This window comes from Mauremys mutica, chromosome 2 (genome assembly GCF_020497125.1).
Source record: "Mauremys mutica isolate MM-2020 ecotype Southern chromosome 2, ASM2049712v1, whole genome shotgun sequence".
In the NCBI taxonomy this organism is placed as follows: Eukaryota; Metazoa; Chordata; order Testudines; family Geoemydidae; genus Mauremys; species Mauremys mutica.
In genome coordinates this window covers 193,880,048-193,894,662 of record NC_059073.1, presented here as the reverse complement: position 1 = coordinate 193,894,662, position 14,615 = coordinate 193,880,048, and the positions used below count along the sequence as shown (strand labels likewise).

The 14,615-nt window shown below is 43.3% G+C and overlaps 1 protein-coding gene across 1 annotated transcript in view; it reads left to right on the top strand.

The window, feature by feature from the left end:
* ADCY1 (adenylate cyclase 1) overlaps positions 1–14,615 on the top strand; it is a 224,952-nt gene that overhangs the window by 71,353 nt on the left and 138,984 nt on the right. The window contains exon 2 of the mRNA XM_045005001.1: positions 8,678–8,827. Within this exon, the coding sequence (XP_044860936.1) occupies positions 8,678–8,827 (150 nt within the window). The remainder of the gene's footprint in view (positions 1–8,677; positions 8,828–14,615) is intronic.

Genomic DNA, 14,615 nt, shown 5'->3' with positions numbered 1-14,615 from the left:
CCACAGTATGATGTAAGAGGATCCAGCAGTTTCTTGGGGAAGTGGATAGGACCAACCCCTGTCCATTCCTTCCCTTACCATGTAAACATTTGCAAGAAACTCCAGAAAGGGAACCTCCCCAAGCTTTCCTCCCCCGTAGCCCGCTCCTGCAGGTTTTTCACAGAAGGGGAGTGATTTGGCCCTATAATTATAGTAAAGGGATATGTTCTGCTCAGAACGCTAATATTCAGAATTCTCACCTATATTAAAGTGGTGGAAATGTAACATTTTAGGCATCTAATACAACATTGCCACTAAGTGAGAGTGCAAAATTTCAAAGTCATTAGTATAACGTTACGGTTTTCAATAATAACCATTATCTGCATTTCTCACTATATTGTTACAAAACAAAGGGAGAGAGGTGTTAAACCATGTTCTCAGAATTGCGAGACTTGTTCTGAGGTGTGGGAAATGCTTTTGACTTATTTGACTTTCCTTCAAATATTGCTTTCCATCCATTGTAGTCCCTGCACAATTTTTTTAAAAAAGGAAACCTGCATTTGCACTTAGATAAAACCTGACTATATGTATGGAAATATGGTTGGTATTTAACTTCAGTATGGCTGAGTAACTGCCGATAAGAAAACAAGAAAAATAATCCATTCAAATATTATGAGTTCAAAATCCAGTGAGTGAGACCTAGAGCAAATCGGGATGGGTAAGAAATTGGCTTGAAATGGAAACAAATTGGGGGTTCGTTTTTTTGTTTGTTTATTTTTTTTTTAATAGCTGGGACTTTGCAGGCCACTGCTGTACTTGGCAACAGCTTATATCATTTTGAATAGAGCTGAGCCAACTATTCATAACAAACAGTGTCTGCACTGGACTATTTGCAACCTTTTGAATCTTATGACTGAACAAGCTTCAGCCTGTGAGTTACTTGCAAAATGTTTGTTGTGATTATTCCTTCCTATATTTCATCTGCACAGTTATATATTTGAATGGCAGTTTAGGTTTTAATATTAGAAAGTAGGTTAGTCCCCTAGGACACGTGGTATTTTTTTTCTCTCTACACTTTGATCAGATGACTGAAACTTTATAACTGACTGCTGGTTCCTTGTGAAATGAATTTCATTTTGCCATGAAACAACTTTTTCTTCATGATTAGGTGAACCCGGGCTACAGCCTGAAATTTGCTTTCCATGAACATGTGTATGTTTAAAGAAAATATTTCTGTAACTTGTTCACGTAATACGAAAAACTGAAAACCAAAATATGTTCAATTTTTAGTTTAAATCTGAAAAAAGATGGTTTTCAGTTGCTAAAAAACAAAACAAAAAAAACAGTGTTGGATTTTATTTCAATGAAAGCCCTGATGAAAATAGAAATATAGTTAATCTCTTTGTACTATATGCCTTAAATGAAAGTAAACATATTAAGTGCATTCCTCAAAGCTCTCTTCCTCCCCACAAAAAACTTCTTTTGGTTTTAGTAGTAATAAGATGTTGGACTTGATGGTGCTTGATGATAATCCTTTGTTCTTATTGTACATCTTTCTCCAGGATTATATACAATGCTGAGACTTACATTTTTAAAACCGTGCTCATGAGCTTTGTGTGCACCCTGGTCAAATACACATGCACACAGAAGTAAGCGTATGTGCAAATCCTTGATTTATATGTGCAGATCATGCATTGTGCATGTGCAATTCCTAAAAATATGGCACATAAAGGCTGTGTCTTACCTATGGTCACCTATAGGGTTGTTGAAATATCCACGATGGCTAGTCCCCTATTAGGCAACATTACTACCATTTACTTTCCTCTTGAATCTGAAAAGGAAGAAGAAAGAGTGGTCAGCACAAAAGCACTAGATCTGCTTAATAACTGGCATAATCCAATTGAAAAATAAAATATAAAAAATAAGGGAAGGCTTTATACGAGCTGGGAATAAATGTTAAATCTATAGATCAGGGGTTGGCAACCTTTCAGAAGTGGTGTGCCGAGTCTTCATTTATTCACTCTAATTTAAGGTTTTGCGTGCCAGTAATACATTTTAACGTTTTTAGAAGGTCTCTTTCTATAAGTCTATAATATATAACTAAACTATTGTTGTATGTAAAGTAAATAAGGGTTTTAAAATTAAATTAAAATGCAGAGTCCCCCGGACCGGGCAGTGTGAGTGCCACTGAAAATCAGCTCACGTGCTGCCTTTGGCACTCGTGCCATAGGTTGCCTACCCCTGCTACAGATCATCTGTTTGGCTGGACTTTACTGTACTGGTACCAGGGAGTGCTGTTTGGGAAGCATTTATGAACTAAAGGAACATTGTGAGCGCTCTGTTCCTGTGTGTGATGACACTTCAGCACAAGGAGGTAGCAGATGTAGTAATTAAGTGTTCTCAAGAGGCTGTAAAATGAGTTGATTAGGTGAATTACTAGACCTAACAAAGCTACATCAAGATCAAGAGGCAATTGTGCATCGGGAAATATTAGAATTGACGGCATCTTGAAATTCTCTTCTATGCTGTCTGTCGTGTGCTGTAAATAAAGGAGGTGCTCTAATGTTAACATATCCCATGGAAGGAAAAAAAAATATTTGACCCGCTCATTTAAAACTCTGATAAAACCTTGTTCATTCGCTTTTTGATCACTTACATCCAGTGGTGAGCTCCAGCCGGTTCGCAGCGGTTCGCGCGAACCGGTTGTTAAATTTAGAAGCCTTTTTAGAACCGGTTGTTCCAGGACAACCGATTCTAAAAAGCTTTTAAATTTAACAAAGGCTCGGGCAGCTGTCTGCCCGGCCCTGGCCCCAGCTCACCTCCCCCTCTCCCCTGAACGCTCTGCCCTCCTTCTCCTCCCCTTCCCCTGCTTCCCGCGAATCAAATGTTCGCGGGAAGCCTGAAAAAAGGAGCAGGCAGGTAAGCCGGGAATGTGCGGGAGGGGGCGGGACGGCTCCTCCTGGCCCTGGCCGAGCGCCCCAGCCCGGTCCCAGCACCCCCGGCTTGGGCTGGTCCCGCCTGCGCGGCTCGGACCTGGCCCAGCTCGGGCACCGCGGCTGCGGCTCCGGCTCTGGTCCCGGTGCCGGCCCGGGGAGTCGGGCCCTGCGGCTCTGGCTCCGGTCCCGGTGCCTGCCCGGGGAGTCGGGCCCCGCGGCTGCGGCTCCGGCGCCGGTGTCGGCTGGGCCCGGGGAGTCGGGCCCCGCGGCTGCGGCTCCGGTGCCGGGCCCGGTGTCGGCCGGGCCCGGGGAGTCGGGCCCCGCGGCTGTGGCTCCGGCGCCGGGCCCGGTGTCGGCCGGGCCCGGGGAGTCGGGCCCCGCGGCTGTGGCTCCGGCGCCGGGCCCGGTGTCGGCCCGGCCCGGGGAGTCGGGCCCTGCGGCTGCGGCTCCGACCCTGGCCCCGACCCCGGCAGGGGTAAGAGGCCAGGACTGGGGCGGGGGAGGAGGGGTTGGATCGGGCAGAGGTTCTGGGGGGGCAGACAGGGGATGGGGAAGGGGGGGTTGGGTAGGCGCCGCGTGGGAGTTCCTGGGGTCTGTTGGGATGGTGGTGGATGGAGTCAGGGCAGTCAGGGGACAGGGAGCGGCAAGTTTGGCAGGGGGTGGGGTCCTGGGGGGGAATTAGGGTTGGGGGTCTTGGGAAGGAGTGGTCAGGGGACAAGGAGCAGGGCAGGGGGGGTTATGGGTTGTGGTTTCTGAGGGGGGGCAGGACGTGGGTGGGGGTGTACTCACTGGGCAGTTCCCTACTGGGTCTTCGGTGGTGGGTCCTTCAGCCGCCGGAGCCGTGCCGCCGAAGACCCAGTAGGGAACGGGTTCCTAAGATTTTGGCAGCTCATCACTGCTTACATCTTCTCTAATTCTCTCACACACACAAACCCAGTCTTGTCACTTTTCAGCAAAGATTTAATGGTATTGTGATATAGGGTTAATGCTAAGGCCAGGTCTTTATTATGGGGAGTATACCAGCGTCGCTACAGCAGAACCCCATAGTGTAGATGCAGCCTTCACAGATCGAAGGAATTTATCCATCGGTGTAAGAACACCATCTCCACTAGTGACAGTTGTGAAGTTGATGAAAGCATTCTTCTGTCTACCTAGTTGCATACACAGTAAGTTGGCATGCCTACATCTCTCAGGGTTGTGGATTATTCGCATCCCATAGCAACGTAGCTATGTCAACCTAAATTTAAGTGTAGACCAGGCCTAAAACTCATTTAAGTAAAACTCTTATTACGGTACTAATGTTCCATGTAGCCTGTTGTTCTTTCATGGATGCATGAGTTATAATGGAAAATGTATTATCATTTTTACTATAGACAATATTTTTCATCCATACATCTCAAAGTATTTTATGGAAGTGAGTAAATGTTATTGTTCCAGTATTACAGAGAGGGTAATTGAGGCATAGAAAGGATAAGTTATTTGCCCCTATGTCACTCAACAAGTCAATGAAAAGTTTCTCTGGTTACTAGTTTTTGCTCTTTCAGTTGGCCACAGATGCCTAAGGATCCACGAGAACTGGACCAGCATTTTCTGCAGATCTTGGCCTTCTACTAGAACTGCTGACAGCAACCCCTCACTATTCCACTCTGCTGCATTCCCCACCTCCCGCAGGACAATGTGACAGCTCACGAACAGCTGTGCCACTGTGGGAGTGACTCAAGTAACTGATATTTGCAATTAAGGCCTCATCCAGAGAATGCCAAGCACTTGCAACTCCCATTAAAATCAGTCTTCAATCCTATACGAGATCACGACCTTGACTTTCTCATTCAGAGAGCAAAATTTCATTTGATTAGGGTCTCTCATTAAAAACTGTTCCACAGTGATTTACATCTCTCATTTACTTTTAGTCTATTCCAGCTGTGTACTTTAGGATCCTTCCCTATTAGAGCCATTACATAGGAGGCCCTCTGAGTAATCAAGAAACCATTTTAGCATTTGTGATTTCCCAGGTTTATGTTGTGCACCATGTTATAGTCCAGTGGAAAGGGCTGGTAGTCAAAACCTCAAAAAAAATTTCAGTCAAAACCAGAAAATGGTTTTCAGGAAAGAATTTACTGAGGACCTTATTATTCCAGCCACTGGGTAACCTGGTTATGTACGTCATCAGTTATTTACAGTAGAACCTCAGAGTTACGAACATTTCAGAGTTATGAACAACCTCCATTCCCAAGCTGTTTGTAACTGAACAAAACGTTATGGTTCTTTCAAAAATTTACAACTGAACATTGACTAAATACAGCTTTGAAACTGTACTATGCAGAAGAAAAATGCTGCTTTTTCTTTTTTAGTAGTTTACATTTAACACAGTACTGTACTGTATTTGTTTTTTGGGTTGTTTTTTCTGGAGGGGGTCTCTGCTGCTTGCCTGATTGTGTGCTTCCAGTTCCAAATGAGGACCCCAAAAGCTTCTTTGCAATTTCTTGTCACATTAAGTAAACAAAAAATAATTGTTTCTTTTTAAGCAAATAGAAGATAGTAATTACCTAGAAAATACCACCTTTTTGTTACCACCCTCTAGTGCAGTGTTTCCCAAACTTGGGACGCCGTTTGTGTAGGGAAAGCCCCTGGTGGGCCAGGCCGGTTTGTTTACCTGCCACATCCGCAGGTCTGGCCGATCGCGGCTCCTACTGGCCGTGGTTCGCTGCTCCAGGCCAGTGGGAGCTGCTGGAAGTAGTGCAGGCCAAGGGACTTACTGGTCGCTGCTTCCAGCAGCTCCCATTGGCCTGGAGCAGCGAACCACGGCCAGTGGGAGACGCGATCGGCCAGACCTGTGGACGCGGCAGGTAAACAAACCGGCCTGGTCTGCCAGGGGCTTTCCCTACACAATCAGCGTCCCAAGTTTGGGAAACACTGCCCTAGTGTAATAAGTGGCGTATATTCTGAGTATTATTATTATGAATGTATTTGAATTACTGTAGCATGTAGGAGCCCTAGTCATGGACCAGGACACTGTTGTGCTAGGCACTGTACAAACATAGAACAAAAAGACTGTCCCTTCCCCAAAGAGCTTACAATCTTACGAGCAAGGATTTAAACTAAGACTATTGGACATCACTAGTGGTTTTCTTTTTGATGCTTCAATTTCTGGGCACCCAACCCAAGACACCTTTTAAAAGCATTGAATTTTCAAAGTTCCCTTAGCATTTTCTGAAAATTAGGCCCCTTTAAGGTGTCTCAAGTTGGGCACCCAGAAATTCAGACACCTAAAGTCACTAATCATTTTTAAGACTCATGGCCTAATCTTGGTTTCTTGCTTGAGTCCATCTAGTTGGCAAAAGCCATTTCGTTATTGGCTTTAATTCTGAAAACCTTACTAATCTTTCCTAGGTCATATGTCAGATAGCATATGTATATTGGGACGACAAAATGGCATACATCCAAGAAACCAACAGTGAAAGAAATATATGGCATTTGCAGTCAGGAAAAAAAAAAGTTAGAGGGCCTTGAGAGGGGAGGGAGAGAGACTCTTCTATCAGGAGACAATCTACCCTACTTTCTTTTCTCACATTCTTAATTCTGTGACTTTTACTTGCTTTATCGCTTTTCCTGATTCCCTGCAGGCCAGTGCTGACAGCTAAGCCTCTGTTTTATCTTGAACTGTTCAAACTTTGTCAGAAAATGACTTACCCTGCTGTGTTTGAAAGTGGCTGCATGATTGCAACGACCCACCTACTGGTTGCTCAGGGTCCAGAAGATCACCAGAGTTTGAGTGAAATTGTAATGACAGCCCCGGAACAGCTGGCAGATTGTTAAAATATATGCTCTTTTACTGCTTACAATAGAAGGCCAAGAAATTGAATTAACTTTTTTATTCCATCTAAAAACAATTATCCAGCTACGATCTCATTGTAATATCAATATCCAAAGAAGAATATTAGATTTTGACACCATTTGATAACACAGTCATGTTGCTAGAACCACTTCTGAGCAAAGTCATGCAATTTGCATTGTCCATAGTTGTTCTGATTGTTCAGTCTGTGGTCTTTGATAGCTGCCTCCAGACTTGACTGCTAGATATCCATGCGATTTTTTTCAGCCATTGGACCAGCACAAATCAGCTTTACAATGCACTGGTATTGCAATAGTCACAACCATTAGATCATGCAGAGTGTATGATAAAATGTAGACATTCGGTGATAGTGGCACCATTCATGCCTCTAAAAATCAGGCTCCATTGAAGTTTCTCTTGTACATTTTCAATGGCTTTTATTTGTGCTGAAATTTGATAACACCATGAACAGCTTTCTATTACAATACAAGATAAATGGAGACAAGAACCGGAGACATCTCTCTATGCCTTCATCAATATCTCTAAATAATAACATTCACATTGTGTTTTACATCTTCAAAGTGCTGTACAAGCAGTAACTCATCCCCACAATCACCTCTGAGCAGTGGCTATATAAGTAAATATGTTTATCACCATTTTATAGATGTGAATATGGAGGGAGAGAGGCCACATATTTTCTTGCCCAAGGCCATAGAGAATCTTGTGCCTGTGTAAAGAAGACAACTTAAGACTCAACTTCATTCCTTCCTCTCTCAAGAAGGGGCTGTAAGACCTGTACTTCAGTTCTGATCTTGAGTGATGTCATTTTGACAATCGCCCCAAAGAAAAAGGGAAGCCAGCACTTAATATTTTAAAGCTGAGGAGGAAATCAGTAGCAAAGTGAGGTCTCCCGTAGACACAAAATGGAGCCGTAGGAGCACAGACTGTTTTGCAGTTCATCTTTAAGTTTCTCACTAGGGTAGAATGGAATTACTCATATCCTTAAAGTTACAGATATGCTTAAGTGCTTTGCTGGAGCAGGGCCTCACTTCTTAATTCAGCTCAAGAACTAATAGGATGAATCTAAGGTTGTACTTCACACAGTAGGGCCTTGTTTTGGATTAACACACATTTTTGTTTCCCTTCTTTCCTAGGTAGAAGTGCAGTTTTCAATGTGAAATTTGTTTGCTGTCTAGCTAGTCCGTTTCCTCCTGTCTTCAGTATTTTGGGATGGACTGATCCTGCTGAGTGCCTCTTACAACATACTGAGTGTCCTCAACTCCCGCTAAGGTCAATGAGATTTGAAAGCACTCAGCATGTTGTAGGAGGCACTCAGCACACTGCAGGATCATTGTCAATAATCTCTAGAGTAGATGTTCAAAACCACACAATATGATTGCTAACGGCACAGATGCAGGCCAGAGAGCCTAGTGGATGAGTGACTGAAGAGGGATGTAGGATAACTGGGTTCAAGTCTTGGCCCAATCATAGATTTTCTGTGTGATTATGAGCAACTAAATTAATCTCTCGGTTCCTCAGTTCCCCATCTGTAAAATGGGCACAGTACTTCCTTACCTCACAGTGATGTTGATTTGTGAAGTGATGTTGGTAAGGGTCATATTGGAACATAGACAGATTTGCCAATGACTTAACGAAAGACCTAATGATGAACAAAAATAATAAGAAGCCACTGGTTGCTTTAAGAAAAGTTGCCTTTAGCAAATTAAAAGTTGTAGACTGTGAAATATGCCTGCCTAGCTGCATTACAGCTGGTATTGTTGCTTCTACACTGTTGTAATACAGGAAAGTGTTTCACCAATGTAGTCTATAGGGCCAGATTTTAAATAGTCACTTTTTCATTCATGAGTAGTAATATGAAAAAATTCTGTATATTAAAATGTTTTTTTTTCTTCTTCTTCTTCCCTTACAGCTCATGGCCAATGCTATCCTGTTTGTCAGTGTAAATTTGTATGGGGTCTTTGTGAGGATTTTGACGGAAAGGGCTCAGAGGAAGGCATTCCTTCAGGCCAGGAACTGCATAGAAGACAGGCTAAAGCTGGAGGATGAAAATGAAAAACAGGTCAGTTTAAAAGTGCTCTTGCTTATCTCTTCTTTCTTTGGTATCATTATAGATACATGCACTGTAAGTTGAGAGACTAATTCATGAGGAAAGGTCTTTAATTACCTTATTGCCTGGGGAGTTTCTCTGCTTTGCATTTTACTCTTGATCTGCCACAAAAACACAACATGCAGGAGCATCCACATAGCATTAGCTCAAGCACCAAAGTGGAAAATTTCTAGGCTGGGAAGAAAGGTAACGTTTTAGATCATATAGAAATCATATTTTTATTTGCATGTGGAATGTAAGGTGGATTTTAGACATCCTGTACAAATCTCTCTTCGCCTAGGTGTATGTCTGCCCTTCCAATAAATATTAATGAGAGTTATGGTAAAAACACACTTTACAGGGAGGACAGACTTCAGTGTTGCAGCCAAACAGTTTGGACCACAATCCATCCCTCCACTCATTTAAAAATAGTACTGTTTTTAGTATATTTCACTTAAAACTACAGCAATCAGCCTTCCACACTGACACAGAAATAAGGTATGATAAGGAAAACCACTGCAGCAAAACTCATTATCACTCACTTGAGGCCTGATCCAAATCCCGCTGAATCCCAGTGAGTCTTTCTATTGACTTCAGTGGAGTTTGGATCAGGTTTTCGTTGTGGTATACTGTTCATAGTCTATGATGAATATGTAGGGCCTTTTCTTTAAACAACTTTGGGTAGTTGGGTAAAATGGGACTTGGATCCAAACCACTCCTTGGTCTTAGGTTTGGTTTTGTGAAACAAAACCCGCTCTGGGGAGATTTTGCAAAATTAGGTCTTCCCCCAACCCTATCATTGTCTATCTCTCTTTGTAACACAGTCCAAAACAGGGACCATAGATCTTAGAAATGTAGGGCTGTAAGGGACCTTGAGAGGTCATCTAGTCCAGCCCCCTGTGCTCAGGCAGTATCAAGTACACCTAGACCATTCCTGACAGGGTTTCCCCAACCCGTTCTGAAAAACCTCCAACGATGAGGATTCCACAGCCTCCCTTGAAAGCCTATTCCAGAGTTTAATTACCCTTATAGTTAGAAAGTGTTTCCTAATATTAAGCATAAATCTCCCTTGCTGAAGATTAAGCCAATTATTTCTTGTCCTTTTTTCAGTGGACATGGAGAACAACTGATCACCATCTTTATAAAGGTCCTTAGTATATTTAAAGATTTGTTATCAGGCCCTATGTCAGTCTTAATTTCTGAGGACTAAACATACCCATTATTTTAGTTTTTTCTTGATAGGTAGGGCCCTACCAAATTCACGGTCCATTGTGGTTAATTTTGCAGCCATAGGATTTGAAAATTGGTAAATTCCACATTTTCAGGTGTTTAAATCTGAAATTTCATGGTTTTGTAACCGTGGGGGTCCAGACCCAAAAGGGGATTGTGTGTGTGTGTGGGGGGGAGGTTTGCAAACCTGTTGTAGGGGGATCACAGGATTGCCACCCTCACTTCTGTGCTGCCTTCAAAGCTGGACTCTGAAGGCTGCAACCATGGAGCTTCCTGCAGTCGAAGGAGGTTCCCGGAAGTAGAGGTGGGTCTGAGCTCCCGCTGAGAACGGCTGTGGAGGGGTGGACAAGTCATGTACCTCCCCAGCCCAGCCAGAGCTAGGAGTCTCTTAGCTGGGGTGCTCCTAGCATCAGGGGGAGATCGGACCCACCTCCAGAAGCCTCCTCCAGCTGCGGGAACCTCTGGGGCTGCTGTCCAGACTCAGAGCATACTGCAGCAGAGGAAGGCACCCAAAGCTGGGTCTGTGCTCCCACTGAGAGCAGTTGTGAAGGGGTTGGACAAATACTGTCCCTCCACAGCCCAGCCAGAGCTAGGAGCCCCGTGGCTGGGGCACTCCTAACAGCAGGGGGAGATTGGATTTCACGGAAGGGCTTGTTTCACAGTCTGTGATGCATTTTTCACGGCCATAAAATTGGTAGGGCCCTACTCATAGGACAGGTTTTAAATCTTTTTGTTGTTGTTGTTTCTCTCCTCTGAACTCTCTCCAATTTCTCCACATCTTTCCTAAAGCCTGGTGCCCAGAATTGGACACAGCACTTTAGCTGAGGTGTTATCACTGCTGTGTAGAGCGGGACAATTACCTCTCATTTCTTACATACAACACTGCTGTTAATACATCCCAGAATGATATTAGGCTTTTTGCAAATTCATCACTTTGTTGACTCGTATTCAACTTGTGGCCCGTTATAACCCCAGCAGTACTACCATCTAGCCAGTTATTTTCCATTTTGTAGCTGTGCATTTGATTGTTCTTTCCTAAGTGAAGTACTTTGCACTTGATTTTATTAAGTATCAGAGGGGTAGCCGTGTTAGTCTGGATCTGTAAAAGCAGCAAAAAGTCCTGTGGCACCTTATAGACTAACAGATGTATTGGAGCATGAGCTTTCGTGGCTGAATACACCACTTCATCGGATGCATGATTTTATTGAATTTCATCCAATTGATTTCAGATCAATTCTCCTGTTTTGCAAAGTCATTTTCAATTATAATCCTGTTCTCCAAAGTACTAGCGACCCCTCCAAACTTGGGCTCATCCACAGGTTTTATAAACATACTCTTGACTCCATTATCCAAGTTATTAATGAAACTATTGAATAGTACCGGACCCACTGCATGGTACATATATGGCTAGCGGAGTATGACCTCTGTGGTACCCTACTAGATACGGCCTCTCATTTTGATAGTGAACCACTGATAACAGCATTTTGAGTACAGTCTTTCGACCACTTGTGCCACCCACCTTATAGTAATTCCATCTAGACCACATTTTCCTAGTTTGCTTATGAGAATATCATGTGGGACTGTGTCAAGAGCCTTACTAAAATCAAGGTATATCAAGTCTACTGCTTCCCCCTTTCCTCTAGGCCAGTAACCCTGTCAACGAAGGAAATTAGGTTGGTTTGACATTATTTGCTCTTGACAAATCCATGCTGGCTATTCCTTATAACCCAGTTATCTTCTAGGTGCTTACAAATTGTTCTAGAAATGCCTCTTCTTGATTTGGTGGTTTATAGTAGACCCCTACCATGATGCCACCCTTATTTTCCCCCTTTTATCTTTACCCAGAGACTTTCAGCTGGTGTTTCTCTCATCTCTTTCTGGACCTCAGAACAAGTGTATATACTCTTGCTGGATAATATAGCGTCTCTTCCATTTTTCCTCCTGTCCTTCCTGAAAAACCTGTACCCACTCCATACCAATATTCCAGTCATGACATTCAGGCCACGAAGTCTCGATGATGCTACTTAAGTCATAATTTAGCTTATGTACTAATACTTCCAGTGCTCTCTGTTTGTTCCCCATACTCCTTGCATAGATAGATGTACCGTGTGCGTGCACATGTGCATGTGTATTTATATAACACATACATAGATACCTCTGACTTCCTTGCCTTTGAATTTTGGGAGTTTGGATAAAATGTGACCTTCATTCAAATCACTCTTTGTTTTGGTTATGATTTTACGAAGATTAAACCCAGTTGACAAGGGAGCAGATTTTCCAAGTGCATGGCATTTAGGCACCCAAGTCACAATGAAATTCAGTGGGACTTAGGCTACGTTTACACTACCCACCCGGGTCGGCGGATAGTGTTCGACTTCTCGGAATTCGATATATCGCATCTCGTCTAGACGCGATATATCGAACTCCGAACACGCTCCCGTCAACTCCGGAACTCCACCACCATGAACGGCGGTGGCGGAGTCGACGGGGGAGCCGCGGACTTCGATCCCACGGCGTCTGGACGGGTGAGTAGTTCGAACTAAGGTAGTTCGAGTTCAGCTACGCTATTCGCGTAGCTGAACTTGCGTACCTTAGTTCGACCCCCCCCCCAGTGTAGACCAGGCCTTAGATACCTAACTCTTGTTTGTGCCTGTTGAAAATCTACTTCTGTGTTCTCAAACCAAAGCACCGTTTGTTTTGCCCATCTCTAGTTATTTGATATGTGTCTTTGATAACTATCTGTAAAAAAAGCAAAGAAGCAAACACCTCCTTAAAAACAACAGACAAAAGAGAGGGACTTTGCACAATTTTTAAAGTAAGATACATGTGATAAACATTTTTCTAATCAAATATTCAAGTACACCAGTACAGTTAGTAGCTTACATTCTTCACTTTAATACATTGGCAGAAATTACTTTATGTAGTATAATACGCAGTGGTGAAAAGCACTCATTTACCAATATACAGTACCTTCAAACAACTGTTGGTGACTTCCACACAAACTAAATAACAACACTTTTAAAACAGTGAGGGGGGGGAACCCCAACTCCCTCCCTCCGTCCCTCCCTCCAAAACCCCACCAAGACCTGATTACAAGCTACCATACTCTTATCAGTCCATTATGGCCTAATGTAGCCCAAGTTTCCAGTTGATAACACTCTGAGGCCTAGCTATCATGCGATTTAGTCCCACTGAAACTCTAGGGCTGTTGAAAAGGGGAGAGGTGGGGATAAAATGACATTAGTGAACTACTTGGCATGTATAATCATCCTGGTACCTTCATTTGGAGGATTACAAATATTAAATATATAAAAAAAATTACTGATACTTTTAATCTGATTTTGTTCTAATGTAAATGCCCTGACCCAAATAGTGTAGCCTTTTTACATTAAGAATTTCAAACCAAAATGTTAAAACCCTTTCCCTGATGTTTCTATGCATGTAATTAACGAAACAGCAAAAACGGACCCCTGTTGACTTTTGAACACACACAATCTTTTAGACTTAAAATGGTGACTTTGTGAAGACAGAGCTGCAGCTGTATCTACCTGCAAGGGACATTTCCTCCTCTGTGGATTTTCCTTCTCTGTGAGATTTCCTCCTGCTACTACATCTGTAATGGTAATTGTGGTAAATCTGTTTATAATGGGGAAAGCTAAGATCTCTCTTTTTTTGTATACAGCATGTTCAGAAAGTCAGCATGCCCTGTATTAGGAGCGTGCAAGAAGGTATTTGAAGCAGGGTGATTTAAAAAAAATTAATTTAGCATTTACAACTTTTTTGCTGCATGCAGTTAAGACAGATAAATTATCTCATTGGCATGGCAGCATGCATTCATTATGCTGCCAGATGGGAAGCTAAGGTTCAAAAGCAACCACTGAATCCAAGGCTCTGGGCCAAGAGAGACTGTGCGCATAAGAGAATAACTGTGATCAGCCTCTTGGGAAAAGCATGTGCTCCTGTTGTTCATAAATCTCAGCAGCAATACCATCCTTTCTGGAGCAAGCCGCTTAATGTAAATATTGTGAGCTCCATCCTGCTGCTACTGAAATGAATGGCCAAACTCCCAAAGGAGTAGGGTTTGGGCCCGGAATGTGTAATTGCAACTGAAATACCTGCATTTTTCTTCTCTCTCTGTTTTACCCATATTTTCTGCTCTACAATCAAGAAAGCAGGAAAAGATTAATTTAGGTGGGGATTGTCACCTGCCTCATGTGCAAGGAGCTCCCTTCCCTTACACTGCATCAGCTACTTGCATTGGAAGTCACAGCACAGCGGGAAGAGCAGCTTTCTGGAGCTGCTACTTCCCCTCCATTGCAAGTTGGTGGGGAGTGAGTGGAATCTTGGCCAGTGCAGAGAGGAGAGTAATCTGCTACTGGAACAAAGGGGGAGCCAGGGAGGGAATTGTGACTTGGTGAGTAATAATTCCCTTCCTGGTCTGCATTTGGGGTGGGGCAGCTACCTGGTGTTCCTTACCATGGGCAGATTGTAAAGATACAACTAACCCCCCTCTCCCATGTTAGAGTTGTGT